Source organism: Haplochromis burtoni, unplaced genomic scaffold (assembly GCF_018398535.1).
Source record: "Haplochromis burtoni strain Fernald_Lab_line unplaced genomic scaffold, NCSU_Asbu1 Contig_62, whole genome shotgun sequence".
Taxonomy (NCBI): Eukaryota; Metazoa; Chordata; class Actinopteri; order Cichliformes; family Cichlidae; genus Haplochromis; species Haplochromis burtoni.
Window position 1 is genome coordinate 1,291,603 of NW_024582423.1, and position 18,766 is coordinate 1,310,368.

The 18,766-nt window shown below is 39.7% G+C and overlaps 2 protein-coding genes across 4 annotated transcripts in view; both read right to left on the reverse strand.

Annotated features, from left to right (window-relative positions):
- LOC102309389 (glycerol-3-phosphate acyltransferase 4) overlaps positions 1-12,513 on the reverse strand; it is a 14,188-nt gene extending 1,675 nt beyond the window's left edge. The window contains exons 1-13 of one of the 3 annotated variants that reach the window (XM_042221194.1): positions 12,352-12,513; positions 10,912-11,565; positions 9,919-9,960; positions 8,597-8,666; positions 8,206-8,506; positions 6,841-6,915; positions 6,664-6,753; positions 3,007-3,100; positions 2,758-2,873; positions 2,491-2,546; positions 2,314-2,399; positions 2,093-2,221; positions 1,203-1,282 (exon numbers count right to left, since the gene is read on the reverse strand). In XM_042221194.1, coding sequence (XP_042077128.1) covers positions 1,203-1,282; positions 2,093-2,221; positions 2,314-2,399; positions 2,491-2,546; positions 2,758-2,873; positions 3,007-3,100; positions 6,664-6,753; positions 6,841-6,915; positions 8,206-8,506; positions 8,597-8,666; positions 9,919-9,960; positions 10,912-11,079 — 1,307 coding nt within the window. In that variant the 5' untranslated portion in view covers positions 11,080-11,565; positions 12,352-12,513. The other 2 variants (XM_042221195.1, XM_005922705.3) reach the window with 2 other exon arrangements.
- Positions 12,514-13,608: 1,095 nt separating this feature from the next.
- On the reverse strand, positions 13,609-17,655 carry polr3d (polymerase (RNA) III (DNA directed) polypeptide D). Its single transcript, XM_005922706.3, has 9 exons — positions 17,499-17,655; positions 15,960-16,122; positions 15,773-15,816; positions 15,537-15,691; positions 15,318-15,442; positions 14,797-14,956; positions 14,465-14,712; positions 14,230-14,382; positions 13,609-14,076 (listed from the first exon to the last, which is right to left on the reverse strand). The coding sequence occupies exons 2-9, from the start codon at positions 16,119-16,121 to the stop codon at positions 13,960-13,962; spliced, it is 1,164 nt and encodes a 387-aa protein (XP_005922768.1). The 5' UTR covers position 16,122; positions 17,499-17,655; the 3' UTR covers positions 13,609-13,959.
- Positions 17,656-18,766: the final 1,111 nt, after the last annotated feature.

Below are 18,766 nucleotides of genomic sequence, written 5' to 3' on the forward strand. Positions count from 1 at the left end.
GAAAGAAAGAAAGAAAGAAAGAAAGAAAGAAAGAAAGAAAGAAAGAAAGAAAGAAAGAAAGAAAGAAAGAAAGAAAGAAAGAAAGAAAGAAAGAGACAGATCTGTTGTCACTCTGGACAAAACAAAACAGTAGCAATGTTTGTCTGCATGCTCAATCATCCAAGTAAGGAAATCCCCCAAAGTTGATTTTGTTCTGAGTGACGAAATGTTTCTCCCAATGAAAACACCATGTCCAGATGAACAGAATCAACTTTTTGGGAGTAGCAATGTTTGTAGTGTTACTGAAGTTTGGCTAGCTGGCAATGGCGTGCTACCTGGTGGCTACCTACAGAGCTATGGTTAGAGTAATATAAACTTAATAAATGTTAATGTGAGGGTCTCTTAACTAAACTTTAGTTAAGAGAACATTTCAGATAATCCATCTAACGGAAAAATTTCTGATTCTAGGCTTCAGGTCCCCACTGAAATCTTAGTCAGCCTGAGAGTGATTCTTTTCTGATGCGTTAAAATATTTGGTGTCTGGCAAGCCGTGAGCCCATGGGCTGTAGATACAGTAGATACAAACTGAGCTTAAAGGCGTGCTGCACATAACCAGTGCTAATAAAAAGCCAGACAAATTGACAACGACCATGGATTATTCTTAGGGGCTTGTTTATGTTAACTAAAAAAAAAAAGTATCCCAGTACATTAAAAAGACAAGAGTCTAAACAAACGCCACAGGAGGACAAGGAAGCAGGAGGGACATCATCATGTAACAAGCAGATAAGCTGTCATTCAGATGGCACCCTACAAAGCTGTAGTAACTAAAGGAAATTTCAGTAGTTCATAGCTCATAAAAAGAAAGGAAAGCAGTGTTATTAGGTTGCATCAATTTGCTCAATGCATTTCATGGAAACTAATGGATGCAGTTGAAACAGTAAAGAAAATCCAGTATATTTTTAGACATTTAAAATGATCTGTGTGGGACTATAGTACATGTAACATAATTATGGATGGATTTGGTTAACAGCTCCAACAAGCTGGAGCAATGATTGTGTATGTGACTGACAGAAAAAAAACTTTTATTTTGTAAGGTTTTGCTATTGCTTTTGGTTACACTTGTGCTTTTCTATGATCCAGTGTCTGGTATGAATAGTCACACGTTTTTTTCTGCCTTGTCCTTCATTGAATGTGTATGTGAAAATGAAAGAGTGTTATCTTACCATAAGAGATCGACAAGTCCTCCTTGCCTGGCTATGGCTGCTTTAACACGATTTGCGAACTGTACTGCATCCTCTCCCTCCTGTTGGGAGGACAAACATGAATACAGTTCTGGTAAGCAAGCGGTCATAAACAATGAACAGCTTTTCTCCTAAAATCTTATCATTTTGTCATACTGAAGGAGATCTGGGTGGCAGCATCTGTAGCAATGCCATGCAGCACATGCTCATGCAATATGCACTAATGCACCACATACCATGGAGGATGCTGGTTTTTGAGTTGTGTGCTGATGGTTGCTCTTTTTAGCTCTTTAAGACTATGTATATGATGAATGAATGAATAGATTTTGATTGGTCAGGTCACCGGACAGATTTATGTTTCATTTCAGTCGATCTTAAATAAGAGAGTTAGCAACATTTCTGAATCTTGTTTTAATTCTCAAGGACTTTGCTTCTCTGAGATGATCTTTGCATAATCAATAATGTTAATGACCTGTTGCCAGTTAAGATAATTAATGCTGAGATGTTTCACTAAGTGCTTTATTCCCCTCATGTGTTTTGTTGCCCTTGTCTAAAAAAGTATAAAGCCTTGAAAATGTATACCATCAAAACTTTGGTATTATTCTCATTGTAGGAATTTGTAAACAGGGCGACAAGACAATACAGAGGGTCTACAGCTGAAACGCATATTCTGTTATTGTGACTGCAGGTCCTGCTGGTCAAATTTTGAGGATGGCTGGTCAAAATAAAATGTAATAAATCAAGATTAAAAAAAATCCATTACAAGTATATGGATTTTAAACAACGTGCTCTCAATATATAAAAACAAAACAAAACAAAAAAAAGAAAAAACAAAGCTTCTCTTTGTTGAGATGCCTCGAGTTGAGTCTCACCTCTCTAGACATGGGAGGAAGGTACCACACGCTGCAGACGATGGCCCAGCTGCTCATCATACGCAAAAGGTAGTTGACCATCCCGAACTTGCTGCTATTCCAGAAAGCATCTCCAAAGCGGGGATCATACTACGAGGTTCAGGCACACACCAAAATGATTAATCAGTACATGTGTTACTGTGGACAAGACTGTAGTTAAAAACTAGAACAAAAACTGTTACCTTAATAGCCACAGGGTAGACTGTGGCACCAATTTCAAAACTGCCCTTCTTAAACATCATAACCGATGTGTTGTTAATGCAGGTACCTTGAAATAAGAATTCATAAAACACAAGGTTTATGTAAGATAAAATGAAACTTGCAGTTAGATAACTATATGATTTTCTATATGAGCTCACCTTCTGGGAAAATGAGGATAGGCAGTTTAGATTTATCTTCTACATGGTCGCTCAATCTGTAGTGAAAGAAGTATGCAGGTTAATGCAAAAGATTTCTAAAGAGATCACTTTTTAAAGACTATTAAACCAAAAATTTGAGTAGACTTATTCTAATTTGAAGTTCTACTTTGAATGATCCAAAAACAACCCATGGAATAATTTCTAAAAAGGTAAAACGTCATAAAAACGTACAAAAAAAATATCTTTAAACACAGACTGTAATTCTACCTTTTGGCCACAAGATGTCTGTCTTTTACTTCTGAGCGTTCAAACCAAATGTGTGGACAAGCTTTGACCATGGATCTCTGAATGACCCCCATCAAGCCGCCATGGATTTGTCCAACCTAACAACACAAACACAAAGATAGCAACAGATCTATTTCTGGGAGAGTTTCCACTCCAACAAATACCTGCAGTAGAAGAAGTGACCAACGTAAATGTTTTGTTCTTTTCTACATTTTGTGCCAGTATAGTTACCATAGCATAACAGCCATCGCTTGCCAGGATGATGACATCAATTGGTGAAGTGTGGTTAGCGACACAGATGCCTCCATTTTTGGGTTTATTCTCACTAGAAAAGGGGGAAACAACAATTAAATTATGATGGGACTTAATAAAGATTATGAAGTGTGGGGGGTAAGCAACTGTTAAAATCAAATGCAAACCCATGCTTAATAGAAATTTTGGTATGATTTGGTGCAGTGCCTCCCACCCGCTTCTCTGGTGAAAACAAAGCAACCCATGCTGTCCATGTTGAAATGTGCGACCCCATGAGTATGGAGGATCTGACAGCTAAGACTACATTCCACAGATAGAGTTTCCATCTTAAATAGGGAGAGAACATTGCTTACTGTATCACTTGAGTATTTTTAGAACCAGACTGGGGAGGAATACACGTTACAACAGGCTAGGCCCAACAGACTCAAAGCTACAGCTCTGGCTTACCTACAAGTGCACCTAATGTGCATCATTACAATCAACAAATGTCAAACAAGTACTGACTCGACTTCTACTCGTATCTCTCAACAGAATCTGAATTTATATTCTCATTTCAACAACAAACCACCATTGTTCTGCAGGTGAAAGCGTATCAGGTCACATTTCCTTTCAGAAACGTAACAAATATCACTAAAAATGTCAGCTGATTATTTCAAATTCCTTCAAGCCTCCAATACACTTGGCACTGCCAAGAAAACACCAGCTGCTAGAGAGTGCACAATGTGAGTAAAACTTCCTCTTCCACATCCGGTTGCATGTGCAACCCTTTTGATCAAAGTCCTCTGTCACGTTTTATGTTCCTCCAACATTCTTGCGAAAAAATATATATATTTAAATTATTTTTTGCATCACTTAATAAATCTCTCAAACCCAAATCTAATTGAATCAGTAATGGTTCATGAAACACATTCCTTGGCTCCAAGCATGTCATATGTAAAAACTTGGAAAGTTTGGTTGAGCTCACAATGGTTGTGTGAGCATCTGTTGCTGACTTCTGTACTTCATCTTGCATCAGAATAACTGCTGTGGTGAAAATTAATTCAGAAAGTCTTGAGTCTGGCTACAGACACCCTTCCTTTCATGCTCACACACTATATGCACAGATTTCCATTGTTAACACCATGGCTTCTGCTCTCTGAACATAAGTCATCTGTCATCATGTAATCTGACACCTTTCCCCTCAGGACAAGATGTCAACTGAGCCTTATGTTTCTGAAAGGCAAAATGATGGGACCATGTGAACAAGCGGTGCAGCCGCTGCATGGTTGGGATTATTGCATCCTTCTAGGTTTATGATAACTTCAAACCAAAGCTTAAATCTTGACATCCTCATTGCCCAAAGTAGGGCTGGGCCATATCATACCGTCCACGGTAATACCGGTATAATGTTGGGCAACGATAACAAAATGAAATATCGCAATAGAATATGGGTAAAACGCATGCACAGTGCCTTTGTTTTCATATGAAAATGGCGGAAAAAGCATGGCGGTGACAGAGAATGAGAAGGGCGAAAGTGGAATGAATGAAACGGATGAACCAGAATTAGTTTGTCAAAATGCTGCAACTTCAGTGGTGTGGAACTGGTTTAGCTTTCGTCCGTCAGATACACATCAAAGAACTATTTTTGGTAGCGCATGCTAGTGGGCCGTCGTTCTTACCAAGTTATATTTTGGAAAATACAGCACACTTAAAATCAATCCTTTGATTTTTCTGAAAATCGACAGTGCCCCTTATAATCCCGTGTGCCTTATATATGAATTCTGGTTGTGTTTACTGACCTCGAAACGATTTTATGTATTATACACGGCGTTCGAAAATCAGTCAAATGTTTTAGTACGACTTTGCTAAGCTACGAACCCGCACCGCTTGATGGATTGTCGGAGCATTACGGCTGTCGTACGCAGGAGCCTCGTGGAGTGATACGTACTGTGCTTCAACATAATATTACCGTATTGTGTGTGTATAACCTCTTTTTAAGTTTTGTAGATATTATACATGGTTATGCTGAGGATATGTCGGCCAGTTTCCACTGGAAATGCCTTTTGGTTAAACTGTCAGCAAGGAATTTGCATTTGCACTGTTACATTTTTATATAACTTTTAATGCACACTTTAAAAAAAACAAAAACAAAAAACAGCTGCTTGTTTAAGTGAAAAAACATTGATTTTTTTTTTGTTTTGCACTAATAAAGTTGTAAAGTGTTTTGTCTAGTGTCAATTATATCATCTTATATATAATTATCGCAAATTTTCAAATGTATATCGTGATAAATACTTTTGGTCATATCGTCCTGCTCTAGCCAAAAGTGTCAAAGGCTACGTTCACACTGCAGGTCTTAATGCTCAATTCCGATTTTTTGATCAAATCCGATTTTTCTGTCTGGTTGTTCACACTACAAATAAAATGTGACCGCAAAACCGCTCTAGGGTGAACGGTTCACGGCCCTCAGAGTGGCCCGCACGCGCAAAAGAAGACATCACACACAATGCACTCAGTTTATGGTAGTAAAAATGGCAGCTACAGAGCTAGCAGGTGTTGTTGCAGCAGTCTATTAATTTCTGCACAGTTGTAACTGACAGAATTTTGACAAATTAGAGGAAGAAGGACACTGAGAAAAAAGATAGCCTGTGCTTTAACAATGGCCTTGTTTGGAGCAGTGGCTGCTACCTCCGTGCAGAGGTATATATGGACACGGAGTCGTTTAGCTTGAATAGAATTGTCTCCCCATATGCTAATCAACTCCAAAACCTCAGTTTTTGTCCATTGACTCGCTCCGTCTCCAGTTTCCGCCGCCATGCTTTCTCGTTTGTCTTCTCTGGCACTGATAATTGGCTTCTGTCTTGTGTCAGTGACATAAAAGACTGATTTAATGCAACATGACCATTCAAACAGCAGTCACTTTCTAAAACATTAGATATGTATTGGATTCAGTACCACATACGAAAGTGACCCAGATCGGATTTGAAAATATCGGATTTGTGCCGTTCACACTGTCATACCATGATCGGATATGGGTCGCATAGGGTCAAAAAAGTCGGATTTGATGCGCTTTCGCCTGCAGTGTGAACGTAGCCTAAAGTAACCCCAAAACGCATTAAATCTACAGTGGCATTTTTGAAAGTGACTGCTGACATTATGCAATTTTTGGGGGTCTCTTTTTGTTAAACATAGTTTTCCCTTGACAATGAAAAAGTAAATCGCTCTGAGCGCTATCTAATTGTAATTTGATTTTTTTTTAGCGAAGTCAATAATCACCAGCAGCACTGTTACACTTTTCGGACAGACTTTTGCACTGTTATAACTCTGGCTTCATGCAATTTCTTATTGAGTGCGAACAGACACATCAATCAATATTTTTAATGAAAACTTATCAGGGTGTATGCCATTAAAGATTGGGAAATTAACCACAATGTTGAGAAAGCACAGAGAAACACTGGGGCAGTTGTGTGAAGCAATCAACCAGCAGATGCACCACCCATCATCCTGTCCTCTATGACGGACACTGATCCCAAAAAAAAAATGGAAAATTATGCAATTAAATGAGCAATGTCAAGTAAACACTTCCAGTGGTTGACCAATGGAATAAAACAGTCACATGACTTGGTGGTTATATGGGAAAACAGTGTAGGTCCTTACCTGTCATGGTAGGTTATAATGGCAGTCAAAGCTCTGACGCATATTCTGTAGCACATCAAATGGACTTTCTCACTCAGAAAATTCTTCATCCTGGAAAGAGTACACAGCAGGATTAACACATCTGCAGGGCTGATCTGATACTTTTGATAGAGTTAAAGTCGTAACCATCAGTTATACCTTCCATTTGGCAGCAGCCCAACAACAGAGGTGAGGAACACAAGCAGACCTACACCAGTGAAGGCAAGAGTGACCCTGATAGAGGGAGACAGGACAATTCAGAGAAGCATATATAAGGAAGCATTACAACAGAACACTGTAGTTGTTTTGGTTTAATTAATTAGTCTTTGTATGGACATTAACATGCAGATATATTACTTAAAAAGCTTTCTTCTGAACCACAAGCTTTCACTTAGAAGAGCTCATGTAAAAAGCAGCAGTGTAAGATTCTTGACATAAACTCAAAGTATCATGCCCTCCTCTACACTCCACTGTCTCAGACAAGACTGCAGAAGGACATATTAGGTGACAGTTAAGCTGGCCGACACGTCGACTTAATCTGGATGAACCAATCATCCAGGGCTGGAAAAGGTGCTGATTATATTGTGTGGGGATTAAGAAAAATATAAGAGAGCTGAAGGTTTCACAGTGTCATGAGCAAAGCCAATATTCAATTGGACAAAGGCTGAAAGAGAGAATCTATTAGGCTTGACAGGAGACTAGAAAGGAGGGTGTCTGTGCAGCGGTGGCCTGATTTGTCTCCCCACTGGCGACTGGAAATGAGCCAGCCACACTTAGCACTGAGTCACCATCTCTGTGCCTTTCTAAGATGAGGCTGGTAGAGGATCTCTGTATGTGGCGTCTTTAGTTATGTAACAGCAAGTTCGCATGTCAAGTAACCACACAAAACTGAGTAACCAGTTAGACTTGCATGTGGTTAAAACATAAATGTGAAACTTTAGTAACATTCTCTGGGACAGTTTGTTAAAACTGAAGAACTTAATATAAGAAAAAAGCGTTCTATCATTGCTCAGTTGGGCAGGACTGCTGCATCACACAGTCAAACCACACACCCAAGGGCTGGAATCTAGACGTCCTATAGATGCGAACACTTGATCTGCATGTGCGTTAATGCTGTGACGGCCTAAAGACCTATCGAGGGTGTACCCGACCTTTCTGAAATATCCCTACTGGAAGCATCGATTGTGAGGCTGGTTTGGCCTACAGGTGGTACATTTGCAACTTTTTATTGGACTATTTAGATAGAGTTACATGACAAAAGATACAAACATACATGCTAGGGAAGGAGATTATTAGTATGTTACATACGTAACATATTTCTCATGTCGTTGAGCGTTTGTGACGAGCTAAAATATGGAAAAGTATTCAAACTAAATTTTTATGCTAGCATTAGCATTTGTGACAAGGTTATACCAGTGCCTAGTTGTACAGGAGGGGCTAATGTATTGTGTGTATCCATGTTTTTGGTATTTCAAAAGCAGCAACTGTGCTTTTGCCTGTGACTCTTCAAAGTACAGCTAATACCTGAGAGGCAGCAGGAAACCATAGCGGATCAGCAGGCCCAGCCCCCATAGGACAGTCAGCCTCAGGCTGATATAGTGGAAGTTGTAGTTGCTCCGGGTCAGCAGATTCCAGGACTTCAGCTCCTCAGCAGTAAACCGCTTGGTCACTTCATCATCCATGATGCTTTCCACTCCTCGCCGGGCAAAATAGAAAATGTCAGATAACTCAAACTCAGTGGCTGAGTCCAGGTCTTTATTGCTGCCGCTCCGCCGGATCTCCTTGATCTCCTCCTCCAAGGAGGTTGGCTCCTTGGCAATGATAGCTGGAATAGTTCGGACAGACAGAAAGTCAAAAATATTCACCTCTAAAACAAATACATCTTTTGAACAAATATTTCCAAGAATGATCTTACCATTTGAATAGGGTTTGTACAGGAGGTGATTCTTTTCTTTTGCTCCTCTCTCTATCCTAAGTGTGGCCCACTAGAAAGAAACAAAGAAAGAAATGGATCTACAATTAGAAAGAGATGCAAAAATGTTTGAGAAATTAAAAAAAACAACCCAGTTCATTCTAGAGAGGTGCACAAATATTCTCCACACCCTGGCCTAAAGGCATCTAAAATGAAAACATGTGCGCACTGGTTATCAGCAGAGTTGTTATTTTAAAGACAGGTTTCAGCCTTGCATTCAATCATCATTGCAACATTACATTACATGAAAGAAAGGTCAAACATCTGGCAGCAGAAGGAATCTTATATGGACAAATGGTCACATTTTTAAGCAAGCCAATATCCGATACTCGTTTCTGCTCAAGAGGCAATATGAATGAACTTTCCCCACAAAAAGAAATATTACATCTATTGTTTTTCCTTTTTGCACAAATGATTAAAAATGGCAAAATTCCCCAGTGTTGTTCAAGTATATCGTGCTTATCTTCAGACACCCAATGTTTGCTTATTCAAAAAAAAAAAAAAAAAAAAGAGGATTTCCGTGTGTAGTACTTCTCCAATTTTTCTGACTTATCTGTGCTTGCAGAAACACTAAAATGCAGACTACTCCCTGTTTAACATGTATTATACTGCAATAAATGTCAAAAATATTTTCTATGACGCAAACATCTAGTCATTTACATATGCTGTGCTAGGTGAGATAAAAACTAAATGAAGTGCATCAAAGAACGCAGTGTTCTCCCAAGCTGGAAAACAACATGTTTGTTTGTGTGCGTGTGTTTGGGGGGGATATCAGGAAATGAGTAACCTGGTTGTGCTCGATCAGTTTCACCTGTGCCTACAGCCTGCAGAATTTTGGCAACTTTGAGGGTTTTCTGCATCAATCAAAAGAAAATCAACTGACACTGGAACAAAACCAAATGTTTGTAAGTACTCAAACACATTAAGGCATGAAAGTCTGCTAAAACTCAAATTAGTCAAAAGGACTGGTACAAACAAGAACGCTTGGTGGCTGGACATCTCACAAACTTTCAAACGTTTGGCTCTAAATCACAGAAAGCCTAAACACCTTTATTTAGGCTGGATAACCAAGATGCTTTATTACATTTCCTAAAAATAACTTTATTTTACAGCAACAATTAACATTAACTCTAGTAATGAAGGCTCTACACAAGCCATCATTAGTCAAATCTGATACAAGCAACACTAGTCAACCAAGGTTTTTCACTTTTTTATTTTGTTCTTTTACAGCTACCTTTAAACTGTGTCGTGACAAGTTGTCTTACCGAGTCATCATATGAAAATGCAGCTGCAGTTGTCAGTGGTGACTGCAGGAGTAAACAGAGAGCGGCTCCTTCCAGTAAAAAGATGAGGACCAAAATAAAGCAGCTGCTTTGCAGCATGTAGCCCCCAAGCTGCATGCGAGCGAAAAGGTCCTAACTGCTACATGCACATATCTCATGAAGTATTGCCATTTATACACTCATTGGTTAACAGTAAAGCAAATTCTTCAGACAAGTAACTGCAAAAACAAAGTATCATTTTAGGTTTTCTGTTAAAACTGTCTATACACAAACATGGCAGGTTTCATGTTTTTATTTCCATCAAACCTAATGAACCAAATCCATGGGCTACATCTTCATTCTCTGCCTTGCACGCTCTCGGTCGTATCTGTTCTGTTCTGGAAATCTCACTGCTGCTCCTTGAATCATGAGCTAAGAACATCTGATTATCTTTCAGTGGTTCATTTATTTCTGGCACAAGTTCTTCTCTCAGAGGTACATGATGGAAAGTAATGACTGCTTTACTAGTGACACAACTGGGCAGAGCAGCTGATGCACTGTGCCATTATTAGGAGTTCAAATGCATTTCTTTAAAGTAACGACAGCAATTCAGTAAGCAGAGACAACACTTACTGACAAGCACTGTTTTCTAAACTTGAATAACAAGGGAAGTGGCTGTGGTGTTGATCTCTGTCAGTCAGACAATGCCTACTGGTCAGTCGTTAAAGGCACAAATAAAACTGGAGACGTGCCAGTGAACAATCGCTGTTTTCTACAACTTATTTCCTTTTTACAACTAAGATAAAATTTTAATGACACATTTGAGGAACAATGCTAGCAACTTTTATGTCCTTGCCATTGTGCTTGGCAGCAGAAGCAATCGTTTTAACGGTCAACTGTACAAAAGCACAAACACACCTTTATCCGCAACATTTATGATTGCCACAGCACATCAGACTGCAATAAACTTTGAGTCACGAGGAAGCAAGCTCTTACCTCAAAGACCTTTAAGAGTGTTTTCATGTAAAGACGCCGGATACCAAAGGACACCCCAAAGATGGCAGGCACAATAATGAAGACCAGCAGCAGGGTGAACCACACGGTGAAGGAGATGCCCAGCAGGATACACACCAAGTTATCAAAAGGATTGAAGAAGAGTTCCATCTTTGAAGTTGGATGAGTTCAGTTCAAAAACAGTGTAAAATCCCAGGATTGAGCAGATGTGAGATGAGGTGCAGGTCTTCACCTCCCGGCCCCAAGTGGCCTTTACCTTTTTGTCAGAAAAAGGTCTTCATCAAGATAACTAGGGGATGGAGCTTCTCCTTGCACTGAAATGCGAATCATTACAAAAACAGGAGACCACCTTGTTGTTGCCCTCTTGGGCAGTGTTAAGTATTTCAGTAGATTCACCTCGAACTGGATTCTGAAACTGAGCTGAGAAGAGTTCCGGGAAAAGGAGGGGAGGGGGGTTACGATTAAGGCAGGTGTGCTAACAAACTGCCTGTCCCTTGTTGCAGATGTTTTCTGCGGTTTGAGAAATGCCTCCCGCTGGCGGAAACAATGTAAACACTGGGACAAAAACAGCTGGGTACAGCAGGTGGTTTTTCTTGTGTGGTGAAGATCCGGGAGCTCGGCAGGAGTCACAAAGGCCTGGAAAGATGTAAACACATGGTCAGGACCAGCTGTGTCTCAGTACTAAAACCTCTTTGGTCGGATTGCTGTCTGTGTAATTTAATAACGCAAGACAGACAACGTGTCCTTGTGTCAGCGCCTGCTCAGTATATATTACATATACCGGTGTACAAACTTAATGCTAACGTGAACATAAATAAACACCACTGGTCTTTATAAGGTTAGCGCCCACCTATTTTCTGCTAAGGAGCAGATAACTTTAAATGTTACGGTTATGGGCTGGGGTGCAACGATAACGTTAGCTTAAGGGCCCTTCTCGTACCAGCTGCTGATGCTGCAGTCGGGCGGCTAACGACAGGCTCCGTCCTCAATTTAAAAAAACAAAACACTTTGGATTAGCGCGGCTCATGCATTATTTAACGGCTATTGACGCTTTCTAGGACAATTTGGCCGCCTCTCAACCCCGAGGAGGCTATTAAAGCGATATAAGCAAGAACTCGGTTGCGAAACTCAAAGACTCCTGAACGCACACTGATGACAAGAAGCCAAGGATAAAGTTAGCTTGTCGCCTCTGAGCTAACAGTGAGGCTCAAATTTGCCTCCTTGTGCGAATTGCCTCGTTTTGCTAACATTAGCCTGCTTGCGCTCAGCTCAGTCCTCCACGATGCTGTCCGGTAGTTCACGCTCCGCTAAGACAGCCTTTCAGTTACCAGCTTGAATTCGGTACGAGGACTTGGTGTGTTTCCAGTAATTATCCTAACAACAAAACTACACGAGGCTTAAAAGGTTTCACAGTTAACCAACCTTCAGTCACGTTAAGTCCGGCTCCGGTACAGCAGCGCTCCGTCCCCCATCACTTTGTCTTTGTCTTGTGGACTGCAGCCAAACTCCACCCGCCGGACAGCACAAGCGTACAGCTGGCGGCTCGAGGATCACTGAAACGACCAACTCCTGCCGAAACCCCCCCACCCCACCGAGCGGTGCTGACCTCTGGTGGTACATGTACGCTATTACAGTTGAATACTTTATTGGGATTTTATTTTTTCTAACCACTAGTGGCGCTATAGAGCAACTTTGCCACACGCGCTTGTGGTCAGAGGTTTACATCCACTAACCATGGGCAGGAATATCATGATAATTTGGGGCTTTAAAGATTTCTTTAAACCGTTCTTTTTCTCAGGATGGAAGGAGTTATTTTGGATTTTTTTTCCAGTCCAAGCAGGCTCAAATGTATGCATTCACTTTCTTAAATCTTTTAATACATGGTGTTCAAGGTTCTACAATGTCTTTTAACTTGACAAGTTCACGACCTATTAACTTTAACTGCTAGTTTCTTTTGCTAGCATATGGATGTTTGACAACACTCATTGGACCACCACTCAGAACAACGAGAAAACAAAGGAACTCAGTGAAGACCAAAAAAGGAGAATTGTAGATTTACACAAGTTGTCAAGACCTCCCTGAGCCATTTCTAAACACTGCAAATTCTAAGATCATCAGTTTAACCAGCTGTCCTTAAATAAAGGTTATTCAGATGTCTTACTACTTTTTAAGGTCTAAAAAGAGGTCAAACTATCACCCTTAGATGAGAGTAAATTGTTAGAACAACCCAGGAATCACCAAAGCTCAAGCCTGCCATGAACGGGAAACTGCTGGATGCCAACCAAGAACAAGACAATGACCCAAAACACATCAAACCTGGTTTTGGATTAGATAAAGCAGGCTAACATTAAGTTTCTTGAATGGCCTTCCCAAAGCCCCAAGCTCAGTCCTGTTGAGAATTTCTGCACTATATTTAAAACTGTCATACTGTATTTAAATTTTTTTGACCACAACTAAACAAAATAGGAAATATTAGTACAAACCTGCCATTTGTACTGCATCAGAATGATAGAATTAATACACCTTTTCTAATATTACTCTTCACGTAATAGCAAATTCCCCCAAAACAAAAAATAAAGCCTTTGTTGTTTATGTTTTAAATATATATATATTTTTATCTACAAAAATAAAGTAATTATTTTTGTAATTTCCACAAACCAACTTTTAAACAATTGAAAATACTTTGATAACAAAAACAGACCCTTTTTATTCACACATTTACATCCATGTAAAGTCTTTTCAAGTAATTTCAGATACAGAGAAGGAAAAATGGTACTGATACTTGGCACGTCATTCAAGCTTACAACCATGAATTAATAAACTCTATGAATGAGAGAAAATAAAACTTTTGTTTCCTAATTATAGATAGTGTTTTATAACCACTCTGTAAACACAAAATCTCAGCCAGCTACCTCTCTACTTGTAAGCCTTACGGGTGCAGCAGCCTTGTAGTATCTAGCCTTTTGTCAACTTCTCCGCAAGTGTCCATCGGACTTCAGGAGGATCAGTCGCCTGCTCCTCTGATGAGCATCAAGAACTGCTCTCCAGCAGAGCTTCAAAGTCCGGTGAGCAAACCATTTTGTGTTTGACGTTCCCTAATACAGTCAAGTTACCCGTTTTCCCCTCTGTATTGATAGAGACAAGTTCCTGTGAATAGAAGGGATGGAAGGAAAAGCGCGTCAGAAATGTTTTTAATCGTGCAAATACAACAGATCGGAGGAGGATGTTGGAAGATGGAAATAAATACCTTACTCAGAAAAAGACATAAAAAATCCTCAAAGAAATAAATTTGTGTTGTACCTGCAGGAAAGAGCAGGATGTTCCTAGAGACACATCGAGCGTCACCTGCCCCAGTATGAGCTGCACTCGGCCAGACTTGCGTACCAGCATCTTTCCCACAACACCCTCCCGCAGATCCTTCAGATTGCAGCTGTTGTCCTCAGCTTTCTCCTCCTGTTTGGTATAAAAACACCACCTACTCAGAAGAACACGACAACATCGTGGACTTAAACTTGGACCCCAGCTGTATGCTTACCTCTGATTCTGTTTTCAGGAGCACAGACTGCCCATCCTCTGACTGCACCTCTGTTTTCACCGGCTTGTGCTCTTTTGTGGGAGGCTGGCCGGGCAGCGAGTCTGGTAGCTGAATGAAGAAAAGCTCCTCCGCTTTGCTCAGACTCCATCTGTGCAGCAGGTCAGGGAGTACTTCGGGCTCGGGGAGAGGAGGAGGCCTGCAAGTTGCCTCGGGCTTCTTTATTTCAATTTCCTCTGGCTCTTGTTTCACTGAAGACAAAGTTACGATTAATTTCATATTGCTGCAAAGGAAATTAAACAAGTTCTGAGTCAAACGCAGGTACAAACATTTACCTTCAGCTGCAGGCTCCATTGGTTCACAATCCTCCTCTTTCTTCTCATTTTTAATAGAAGCGTCACTAAATTCATCCTTGAATCCCCATCCTGACACAGCGAGGGGGAGCTGGACAGGGCAGCTCCTCTTCTCACTCCGCAGGAAGGGATCATCCACAAACTAAAAGAACACAATAAGCATTGGGAAAAAGATATAATCCTTTACTTGTCTAAGCAAAAACTCCAAGGAACATCTGCAGGTTGTTCAAAAACCTGCAGCGAGGATTCTGACTAAATCTTCTAAATACATTTAAACCGTTGTTGATCCAGCTGCACCGGCTCCCCGCTGAACTCAGAGCCCATTTCAAGATTGTCGTTCTGACTAGAGCTCATCATGGACTAGAATCAGGTTACATCAGTGAATGTTTTACAGCTATATGACCCCAGCAAGGCCCTTAGGTCTTATTCTAAAGGTGCTATATAAATGAAATTGTACGTATTTAGTTACGCAAACAAAGACGAGTGAAAACCAAGAGACTCACGTTGTCACGTTCCAGCTTGCGCAGGATCTCTTTGGTCTCCTCCTCGGTCTCTCGCTTTTCCTTTTTGATATTAATGATGGGCGAGGGTCCCATGCTTGGAGCGTCTCTCTCGCTTTCATAGCCGCCTGTGTGTGTGGGTGACACAGAATTATGCTGGTGCGATAGAGACTCTGTAAGACACACACGTAAACGATGCGTGAGGAGCACCGGGTCTCCCACCTCTCTTTTTCATCATCATGTCTCCGGGCCCCTGTTCAAAAATGGAGTGCGACTGGATGAGCTCTTGATGGCCTCGGCCCCTGCCTCTCATTCTGGGACCCCGACCTCGATCCGTTTCCTTCCTCTCTCTCCTCTGCCCATCTTCAACTTTTGTTCTAGTGTGAGAAAATAACAGTCAAAGAAACAGCTGGCTTTGGATGTCTGCACTTTATTTATTTAGCGCTTCGGGAACTTACTCTTCTTTAACTTTTCGGCCAATAATGTTGGGTGTAAACGTTTTCTAAAGAGTAAAAAGAAGAACGATAAATGCAAGAGATGAGACAACAAATGTATTCATTTAAAGTATCCATTTGCGCTTTTTTTTTGTTCTGCTGTTGTTGTTAAATGAAGCGAGTGAGTTAGTGAAACAGAGGCATGTCAGACCTTCTTCACTCCTCCTAATGTGAGGTCTCTGGATCGCATCGTGGGGAGGCGGCCAGGAGAGATGCCAGCTGACGGGCGACGGCTCATCAGGAGTCCTTTGTTACCGCTCCCTCCAGGAGTCGGCACACGACCACCAGGGTCGCCTGAACCTGCGTCCGACATCCTGAATTGGGGCAAAAGCAGGGGATCGACCATGGGATGGATATTACAAATATTAACATTGTTTCTTATAACATTCTCATATTTATATATAACATACATTTCAACAGTCAGCATGCCGATTGCCAATGGTTACAGTCCTGTATCAGATTACCAATCACACTATGTAGACATGGCCAAATTGGCCTTGCAAGGCTACTTACTGCTACTGCCTATTGATTACTCTTAACTGTTTAGCTATATTTACTTTATGTATGAACATTTTTACATTGGCACTTATGCCTTTTAGCACATTTTAAACTCTACTTCCACAAAGACTGGAACTGGTAAGTAGAATAGGTCTTGAAAATGAGACATATATATATATATATATATATATTTTTTTTTTTTTTTTCTTTCTCCACTGAATGATTGATTTATTTTGAACATGACTAAAATAACAACAAAATACACTTTAAACAATAATGAGACAAAGAAAGGGTTGGTACAAACAGAAAGGTAAACTCATTTGATCCTACCTCAATATACAATATACATGTATAATTACATACAATTATATAAGTCTACAAACAGATATCACGCATAAAAATCCTAATAATGATGAAGCTAAATGTTGGGCTGCCTGTCTGTAGAACAAATGAAATGTTTAACATTAAAAACTGTTTAACATTATCTCTCAATGAAAATGTAATTTTCTCCAACTGTAAATGATACATTGTGTCTCTTAACAAGGCAGAGTGAGTTGGGGGAGCTTTATTTTTCCAATTTAGAAGTATAAGGCGTCTTGCAAGCTATGTTGTAAAACTCACTTAAACTAGCTACTGATTTATTTATTTATTTTTGTTTTTAAATGGTACAGCTTGTCCCATTGGTCCAATGCAGCATGAAAGCTGAAATAGAATTTTCTTTTTTTTTAAAAAATTAAAATCTTAATGTTAAAAAGGATTAAATGTTTATATTATATAGTATTATATGTTTAAATGTGACTTCAGATTTTAAAGGGTGAATATAGATATAAACCCTGCTCTATAAGACCGCAGAACATACTGTTGACATAATTGATTCATGTAGTATGTACTTATTAATTTCGTTGTAATATACATTATCTTTTTGTTCTGAACACAGACAACAATGTAAATCTGAGCTTCTACTTTTTGTGTTTTTACTAAAGTAGCGCTTATAACACTGTGACATAAATTACTGACACGTTATTGTATCACTATAAACAGAGATCCTGCAGACACATTTTAATTCTTTGAAATGATTTTAGACTACCTCAGCAACACGTGGCCACATTCCAGTGAAATACAACGACACAGGACACTTTGTTTTAACTTTCAGGACGAACTTTTCACATGCTGTGCTTTCTCGCCTACTTACGTTATTGTCCCTCTGACGTCCTTATGAAATATTAATCCAAAACCCCAGAGTCATTACAGACTGTTTCTACCAGTGCTGTGTGGGACACTGCATGACAGTGTTGATGATTCTGCAGCACGGCGCCATGACACTTCCGCATTTGTCACCGTCCACTCAGTTCAGGTGGATCAAACCTGCGCAGAAACATACGCATGTTCACCACGGAACTCGATAGACCGGCGTACATTAATACATTTAGATCGACTTATGTATATATATGAAAAATGTTATTTTACTGACATATAAATATGCTTTGTTATAAAACACACCAAATGCGATGATCTGTAGTAGCTACTCTGATGCTCATAATCATAAGTAAACGGAAGAGGCCGTTGTTCGCTCCAATGCGCAGCTGTGAGTAGGTCGAACACAGCTGAATCACTTTGAAATTTATTAAGATCCCTTAATAATCTCATAATATAATACTGTTCTAGATTATATAATTGAACTTCATTTTAGGCAGCAGGGTGTGAAAAGGTTCTCCTGACCTGTAATTGTGTAAATACATAATATAGAATGTATAATATAGAAGATGCAGAGAAGGATGAGAGAAAGACAGAGCAGGAAAGGACAGACTAATAATACCAAATTGTAAATTTGGTATTTGGTCCATGCAAAAGTCTTGACTCACCCCTCATTTCTTTATATTTTGTTTCCAAGAAGCCAGACTTTCTGCTAATTTTTAAGTAGTCTAGAGCAAGAGTTCCCTGGGCTTTCTGAAGGTGATTCAAAGCTCTCTTTTTTTTTTTTTTGGAGATCTGCTGCTTTCTGGTTCATTTTCAGTTCGGTCTGTCTGTTATTTGTAGCCAAAACACTTGAACCACTATTGTGTTTACACATAACAGACCAGTTAGCAAAGAATCGTGTTTCATTTGGCATTAAATTTTAAATTGTGTCTTTAGGTACTTTGTTACTAGTTCCTGTTTCTTTTGTTGAATCTACAAAATATGCCAAACATAACACAGTTTGATAAACATAAAATACTATTATTGGGAGTCAGCAATGTGGTTCCCAAAGAAGTATAAGGTGACAACCTGGCATATCTTAACATGGTGTGGAGTGTGTCCTTAAGAAATTTGAGGAAACTGGACAAGTGAAGGGCTGAAGAAGTAAGATAAGATAAGATAAGATAATTTAAGTTAAGTTAAGTTAAGTTAAGTTAAGTTAAGTTAAGTTAAGTTAAGTTAAGTTAAGTTAAGTTAAGTTAAGTTAAGTTAAGTTAAGTTAAG